This window comes from Nanorana parkeri, unplaced genomic scaffold (genome assembly GCF_000935625.1).
Source record: "Nanorana parkeri isolate BGI_ZX_2015 unplaced genomic scaffold, ASM93562v1 scaffold1810, whole genome shotgun sequence".
Taxonomy (NCBI): Eukaryota; Metazoa; Chordata; class Amphibia; order Anura; family Dicroglossidae; genus Nanorana; species Nanorana parkeri.
This window is the reverse complement of record NW_017308078.1, coordinates 265,719-274,475: the sequence shown is the minus strand read 5'-3', so window position 1 is coordinate 274,475 and position 8,757 is coordinate 265,719. Positions and strand designations below refer to the sequence as shown.

The 8,757-nt window shown below is 38.7% G+C and overlaps 1 protein-coding gene across 4 annotated transcripts in view; it reads right to left on the bottom strand.

The window, feature by feature from the left end:
• Positions 1-2,062: 2,062 nt before the first annotated feature.
• Positions 2,063-8,757, bottom strand: part of MIB1 (mindbomb E3 ubiquitin protein ligase 1) — an 84,987-nt gene continuing 78,292 nt past the window's right edge. Inside the window, exons 19-22 of one of the 4 annotated variants that reach the window (XM_018571691.1) lie at positions 7,953-8,062; positions 5,557-5,661; positions 2,870-3,003; positions 2,063-2,315 (exon numbers count right to left, since the gene is read on the bottom strand). In XM_018571691.1, the coding sequence (XP_018427193.1) occupies positions 2,267-2,315; positions 2,870-3,003; positions 5,557-5,661; positions 7,953-8,062 (398 nt within the window). In that variant the 3' untranslated portion in view covers positions 2,063-2,266. Of the gene's footprint in view, positions 3,004-5,556; positions 5,663-7,948; positions 8,063-8,757 lie in introns of all 4 variants that reach the window. The other 3 variants (XM_018571693.1, XM_018571692.1, XM_018571694.1) reach the window with 3 other exon arrangements.

The window sequence follows — 8,757 nt, the reverse complement described above, 5'->3', positions numbered from 1 at the left end:
TAAAGCAAGGGGGTAGCAGGTGCCTACAATATGGAACTGCAATTCCAAGATTAGTCTTAAATGGATGAAATATTCAATACATAATACTGAAAATTATATATATATATATACATATATATGTGTGTGTATGTATTTATATAGATATCTATATATAATCACAAATACACACACACAAAGAGGAGTGTAATAACCAACAATAAGTAGGCTTTAAAAAGGTAATTCAGATATGGCTTCCTAGTAACCGTGGCAATCATAAAAACATGTGGTCATTCTGTACACTGGCTATGTACAGGATTCCCCCTGCATTGTGATTTCCTACTCATGGGATTGGCAGACTGCTGTTTCCAAGACTTCTTCTCTTATTACAACTCTTGATTACATCAGGTGACTATGAGACATCCTCAACACCTCATTATTTAGGAAGTAGTTCTCAGCAATGAAGTTTGCTAAATCCTAGCACTATATAGATTTTTCTCAAAAAAGCTGTTGCACTTTAAATGTCCATTTGCAGTACTAGTAATAATGCATTGCTTTCAACTTTATCTTTGGAAAATCCACAGTAATATGGAAATATATGTGGTGCTAGAGAAGAGTCTATAGAGGATATGTACAGTCAGAAAACGTTAAGCAAAGGAGATTCAGAATATATCATTCATTATGTATAGTCATCTTGTCTTTACTGTTGCAACTGTGCTTTCTAGACATGTACAATTCTAAATAGTATACATTATCACTTTGTATGACAGTATGAAAAATAAAAGTATAACTTTCATACTCTAAGAAAACATGTAAAAAATGGCCACAGGATGTAAGAAATAAATGTGTAATTGTGTTTTTTTTTTTAATCAAACCTCCCTACTTTATTTTGTGAAACTAGCTTTTCCATATTTTAGTTTAAAAAGGTTCTGTCATTGAGCAAAGCACCTATGTGATTAGGTCTCATGCAACAAGCCTTCTTACTCAAGTCACTGCACTGGAATATGTGGCACATCAGTCAGGGAATAGATACTCGCGTGGATATTTTGCTGAGATAGATTTCCTGTAATATTATTTTGGCTAATGTAATTTACAAATGTATACCTGCCAAAACCAAGTACATGTTCCTCTCAAGTCTCTCTAGATCTCTACCTGCTTATGTATTAAATGATCTCTCACAGATATGAACAATTTTCATTCAGCACACAATACAAACACAGAGAATAGCAGGGAACAGTATACTTAACACATGACATTTTACATCAGCAGATGAAAGGAGTGGATGAGACTGAATAATATTTACACACTCCTGCCTTACTAAGCCCACCTCCATCCTAAACATTTGTCTAGATTCCTCATTTAAATCTGAATTACAAAATGCTTCTGTATATTTCACAGACATCACAAACCGGGTTTAGACATGCTGAAAGCCCGAGACAAATTTTGATAAGCTGGCACAGAGTTTCAGTTTGATTCAAAGTCTTCTCCTTTAAGTGGGCAAGTTCTCCCTTTTCCAGTATCTCTGTTTTGCCATTTAAATGTATGCATGTCCTTACCAAGGTAATACCTGGAGTGCAGGGAGTTACTGAAATAGTTGCGTACTGAAGTGCTGTGTTAGAAGGGTTGCAATGGCAGCATGTGTTGGTGTTATCCAGATGGAGCACAGCTAAATTTGTGAGGCCTTTGTCAACAAACAGGCAACATGATTCAACTACGGGTCTAGCAAAGACAAATAATGGGTAAACTGGATGGAAACTGGCACGTTTAGATCAAAAACCAAGCTTGACATTCACAATGAAATTATAAAATAAAGCTAGGTCAGGTTAGGTGAATCTGGAGATCCACACAACAGAGGAGCATTTCTCCACTGACATCCACACTAAGTTAATCAGGATGGGCATTGTGGTGTTCAATAAGTTAAAAAAAAAAAAAAAAAAGGAAATCAAATTTTTTTTTTTTATCACCATGAGTATCTTTTGTTCAACTAGAGGGTCAGTGAGGAAACAGTAGGGGAATTTTGAAGGGTTCAGTAGATGTAAAATCTTTCTACCATGGTCATCCAAAATATGCATTGATATAATCATTGTCTATCTAAGAGGGTAGAAGAAAATGGTAGTTCTATAAAACAGGACAGCAAAGCCCAGCTTACATTGTGGTAGCAATAAGTGATACATTGTAAAAATGTCTTTATTTTCTGCACTTAGCGATGGGAGTGGCCTATTGGTTTTAGTTTTTTGAGAAACATGGCTTGGGATAGTTCTACATTCATAGTGTTCTAAAAGTTATTGAGTTAGCTTCTTTGTTCTGCCTTTGGGAGCTCAACCTCTGACATACTGTATCTGCAAATGAATAAAAGACATTCCATTACTCAATCTGAAAACAAAAGTAAAAAATAGAAAGTCTAATACGGCAAAAAGGAATCTCCAGGCCAAGTCACACTTGCAGGCCTACTAGAAAGCATGGCCATTTGCTGACACAGGCTGCACATATCCCCCTGCACAAGACTAACTTTGCCAATTAAAAAAAAACAATAAAATAAAAAAAATGAAAGAAAATAAATATATCTTGCATAAAAACAAAACAGAAAATGTGGATTTGACCGCACCACCGATCATTTTAAAGCTCACAAACATCAGACAAGAATTTCTTTGTGTTTTCAAATTTTAGACAACACAAAGTAAGAAGACACACAGAAGTACTAACAACAAAGATAGCTGTATGCTGAGATTTTGTAAAAGACCAGTGGCAGGATCTAATACACATTTTAAAGCCAATCTTTTGCACATAATTTTCAGCAAATTAACAGCGAACGTAGCATGGAAGCCAACCCATCCGCACTACTAAAAATGAAGCAGCTTGAAAAGTATATAAAATATAATGAGGAATCTAGTACAATAAGATTCTTCGTTCTATCGTCTTCCGACAAATGGGACATTCGTTCATCCTGTCTCCACAGAGTTGGCAAGTTCCATGTCCACACATGAAGATCATATTCTTCAGCCGATCCAGACACACAGGACACATGGTCTACAAGTAAAAAAACAAAACATTAAATTGGGTTAAATGTACAATGTCTATAGCCAGTTTAGTTCAAATTATTTACTCATATTGTTATATGCATGTAGCAGAATCCTAGTAGACAAAATGCATTGAGCGGCATAGTGACAACATTACACTGCACACTGACTGGAGTGTTAGTTGGTTTGGGCTTGCAAAATCACATTTTAAAGTAACACTAAACTCAGGAGTTACCTTAACTATAAACAAAAATGTATCTTATTTGTGTATCACTCGGCTGTAGATCCTCAAATCATCTCTGAACTCATGCTGACACTGTCCTTCCTTCTGGAGAGTGGCTACTTTTGTTGCCCATGGTCCCTGTGTGTATTGTAAAGTAGCCAGCATTCCAAGCTCACTCCTGTGATGGACTGCAATCTCACGTTAAGTTTAGTAATTTGTATTAAGAGTGTAGACCATCACAGGAGTGAGCTTGGAGAGGTGGCTACTTTACAACACACACCGGGACCATCAGGTGTGAACAGGGGCCATAGAAATGAATGGGATTCCTTGTCTTAAACATTTTGGCGTGCTTACCTCTGAGCAATAAAACTGCCTAGGTGTGAACAGTGACTTTAGCAGAAAGATTTTCTAGCTTTAGAGATCACATGTGTTGGGTATGAATTTGCACTGTGACGGTGGGCACAGAGTTTTGGTGCTTAAAAGATCATTCAAATATGTTTATGGAGTATGGACTGTAACAACTTGTTCTTTGAACGTCAAACCTTTACCTGGATTTCGTTTCAATATGATGACTTTTGAACTGTACGATTCATTTTGTATAATACTCCATGTTTGAAGTTTGTACCATTATTTAGGATAGGAGCTCTGTAGTATCACTTACTGTTATATGCATGTACATGCCAAGTCTTTATACCCAGACTTTGAACTACAGAGTGCAGTTCCAATGCTAATGCCATTAGAAGAAGTGTCAAGCAATCAACATTTCATGCACCATTCAGGAACATGGCAACATGAAGCCACCTCCTTTTCCAAAACATCCCAGCTGGCAAATGTTCGAAGTTTCTTTATCAGGTAAACATAAGTCCACTATTGCACTGTCATTCTCAAAGCTGACAACCAAAAATACGTTTAACACTTTCGCTGCTACCAACACACAGCCAGGACTGTGTTCAGCCTACAAAAGTCACCTGTCAGCTTTGTGTTAGAAGTGATTTGGGTGGTTGTGCTTTGCAATGTGCACCCTCCAAGTGTTTTGGGCTCCGCTGCCCTTCCTACCTATGGCAGGGGTGGGCTGCTAGAGGGGAGGGTGACTAGCAAATGTCTGCCAAACGCATTTTACATATCGCCACAGATGCCAGAGTAAGAGCAATAATTCTAGGGCCATTATTCAAGGTTAAAATACAACTCCTGGAAAACTTTTTCTTAATAAAATAGTATCCCCACTGCAAGGGAAACCTGCAGCCTGTCTCCTCAGCTTCAGCAATGGTATGACCCTCGGCGTCTTCACGTACTGTACACAGTGTACTGGACATGATGACTCACGGGACCTTAGACCAGAGGGGAGGAGAGGCTGGAAGGACCGGTCTAACGGCCAGCTGGCTCTGAGGATCAGGTGAGTAAAACCTTTTTTTTTGCACCTAGATGAAAATGAGCACTTGCTTGCAGTGTGGGGGTAGCACCACTTAAAGCAGGGGTAGCCAAACTCCGGCCCTCCAGCTGTGGTGGAACTACAAATCCCATGAGGCATTGCAAGAGTCTAACAGCCACAGACATGACTCCCGGAGAGAGATGCATCATGGGATTTGTAGTGTCACCACAGCTGGAGGGCCGGAGTTTGGCTACCCCTGACTTAAAGGGTTAAGAAAAACTATTTGCCGGAGTTCTGCTTTAACACTAAACTGATGACCTGTGCAGGGTTTTAAAAATCATTTATGACAATCTTGGGTACTGAAATTTCAAGGGGCAATTTTAAGGCTTGACATATTTTGTATCTATTTTACCTAGAAATTGGGTGTTATATTGTGGTTTTGTGCACTAAAACTTTGAATGCATTTTTTGGGTTTGATGACATTTGCATGGTTAACCACTATAGTAGCTCCTTATCCCGGTTTGTAAAGCTTTGTGAACTGAGCTGCTCCAAAATAAATCGTACAACTCAACATTTTAAAAGAAAATATCCACCAAGAGGGTAAAAACACTGACACTTAGGCATTTACAAAATGCATTGTCACGTGCATTTTTGTTGTTTTAGGTATTTGCATGCATTATTTTTTTTGTTCATTAGGCATGTGCCCGAAAATGTAGTAAACAAGTGCTGAAATGCACAGAATTCTTGCATGATGTCAAAATGCACCTTAAAATGCATGCGTTTTTAAAGCTGTAAAGCATAGGCCTTGAAAGTGTAGATGACAAGTGTAGATATCCGTCATTACAATTGCTTCACTGCTCCTAATAATCATAGAACACTACAAATGGTTAAATAATAAAAACTAAAAAGTAATATTTGAGCATTAAAACTTGCTATTCATTTTTCAATAAACAGATGATTTTTAGGATCACCTGTTCTTTAATATCTTGCAATTGCTGCTGTAGTTTCTGCACATCTGCATTGACATTGGTGTTGTCCTTGTCCTTCTGTAAAGCTGGAATGTTAGTGCCTGCTGTAAGGTATAAAACACACAATGACATTTGGTCAATATATGAAGATGCAAAACCAACAGTTATCCAAATTATGATTATTTCTGAAGCATATGGTATTTATTTTAAAGGGTAACTACACTTTCATGACCATGTTCATGTTACACCCATATTCAGGGTGTAGCATGAAACATGGTCACATCCCCCAACCCACCCTCCACTTACTTAAATTGTGAGATTATTCTCATGCAGGTTCCTGCAATTTTTTTTTAAATTTGGCACGTCTGGGTGTAGCTCCACCCACACATCCGCGTCAATAATTCACAGGATCTGTGACGGGAGAAACTAGTCCCGTCTGCCACTAAGGCAGTTCTCAATAGAGTACATGTGCAGTGACATCCCCCCCACTTGTAGTCCATTGATACTTCCTCCCTTCTCGTAACTGCAAGTCTGCAAGTCTGTACCTCAGTACTGAAAAGGGCTGGGAAAAATTGTGCCTTGGAATAAAAGACCATCCTAACTACTAGGCAGAGGGCAGGTACCTGAATTACTTTTTAACTGCTGAATATTCATGGATCCTTTCCTGACTGTATTAAAGGATATGTGACATAAGATATGTATAGAAAAAGCTGTGGTGGATGGTCTATCACTCTGTACCTCCAGTGGACCTGGATTATGCTCCCAGAGTGAGTGTGGTTCAAATTCTATACTTCTGGGATCTCATGCAGACAAGGAAAAACGGAGACAAATCAGAAGTGCGTATTTGCATATGTTCCAGGCCAGTGCTTCAAATTACTGATATAATGTAATGTTATATGGTTTGTTTTATTTTACAGGGAGGTGTTTACCCCCCTTTGCACCTACATACATGATATTTGATTTTCTTTTTTTGTTGTATGCATTTATAAAACTGAAAACTTTTTTTGATAACGTATCGGACAAAAAATAATTGTGTGTAGATGTGCACTGTTTAAAGAGGAACTTAACCCTCATCTTTAAAATGACCACAAATACACTTTTAGAAATGTGTAGTAATGACAAATCTACAAACAGATACTTCTAGAAAATTGACGGCTTTTTATTCTTTGCATACCTGTTTATTCTTTTTCTCCCCATTCTTGTCAGTGGCCATTTTTTACTAAAGCTGGCCATACACCTTACAATTATCTGTGGTCAGATGGAAAAGACTTAACTGTGTGGAAGGCATAATCTCCACCTGGGCCAATCTGTTGCACTTTTTCCATCTGACCACAGAAAATCTGCAGATAATTGTAAGGTGTATGGGCACCTTAAGGGCCTGTTCACATGAGATCAGGTCCTGATCAGCAGACGTGGTCTGACAGTTCATTTTTTTTTAACCAAGGGGCTGTCAGTATGCAGATTCAGCCTCTGAGGTCACTTCCGCCCTCTCGGAACATCTACTTCCCTTTGTATATGTAAAGCTGGTGATCAGACATGTATCACATATTTGCAGGCATGTTGATGGTGCTGGCTACAGCAATCTGCAAAGAACGAGCCCGCAGGTGACGTCGTTATTGGGTACACCCAATCTTGAGGCTCCGGGACTCCAAGGGTCAGTTCTGGAGTTTGTATGAGGATTTGCGAGGTCACCCGGATACTTTTTCTTCCTTTACTCGTATGTCCATGGCAAGATCCAAATGTTTGCAGTTCATGTCGTTACCTCTACCCCAAGCTGCATTGTGTTGCGTTTCCGTTCCGTTTTCGTTGCGTTTCCAGACTAGACAAAATGTGACATGCAGTATTTTTTCTGTCGTAAGCTGAACGGACTGCGCACGTGAGAACTGTAGCCCATAAAACACATAGGGATGCATTTTGAGTGCAGGAGCGTACGGATCAGGTCAGTACACAAAATGGCCCTAAGGGCAGATTATTCCATCTTCCTTTACTTCCTAGAACTCTGCACATGTGACTAGAACATGTAACCATGCACATCATCTCTGAGGGAGGAAAATGCTTTTCCCTAAGATCTTGCAGTATACAGATGAGATTTCCTAGCAATGCATGGACTACATCACTAGTGCCTAACAGGACCAGGAAATGGAAAAACAGTAATTGTAAGTAGATGAGAAATGTTTAACTATTGAATGTAAGGTTGTTTCATATCAGCATGCAGAGCTGAATGCTGTTGTGATTTTTAGTAAAAGGAGGTAAAGGTCCACTTTAAGTTGAGATATATGTGGTGCTCTGAAAAGAAAAGTTGGAAAATAAGGGGGCTGAAAATGTAACTGCATCATGACAGCTGCTTGTGACCCATTTGCGACACACCTTGAGTCATAAATCTAGCCCTTCTTACCCACGTCATCTGCGACATCTTCTCCTCCTTTCCCACTACAGCACATAACAAAAGGCACTCTCCGTTCAACTAAAGCACGACACTGAACACACTTTTTCATAAGACTTGCACAATCTGGAATGAGAAAACATTTAGAAAATTAAAAAGAATCTACTCAAATATCACCATAACACTGAAAAATAAAGAAATATTGCTTTAAAAAGGTATGCATAAGGACAAATGAAAGAAAAGTAAAGTAGAACTTAGATTAAAATGAACACCAACTAGAAAAAACCCCTATGTGTGTGTCATTTTGCAGATTGGTTTATGAAAGGGACGAAGCAGTATTTTAGTTATGCATTCCCAAGGTCAGAGAGAACTTGAATAGTGCCAACACATATGTCAGCAGCCTAAAACTGGATACGAGAGTACATCCACTTGTGGAAAAAAAAACCCACCAAACATTAGCTTAATATATATAGCCAGCTTTCAGTTTCTGGAGTAGACTTTTGATTCATTATACTAGAAAGAACCTTGGAAAAAATATGTTCCTACATCCAACAAGCAGACGTAGGAAACAAATAGATCAGCACAATAGAAACTACAATGGGGGAAATTTATCAAAACTGGAGCAGACAAAACCAGGAGCAGTTGCCCATGGCAACCAATCAGCTTCTCTCTTCAGTTTGTTCAGTTAAGGTTTTAAAATGAAAAAGATACTGATTGGTCGCAGTGCACAGCTGCTCCAGTATTGATAAATTCCCTTCAATGTGCTGGACAATGTGAATGCCCTTATTGGCATTTTACCAGCTGGATTATGTAGCCGTTTA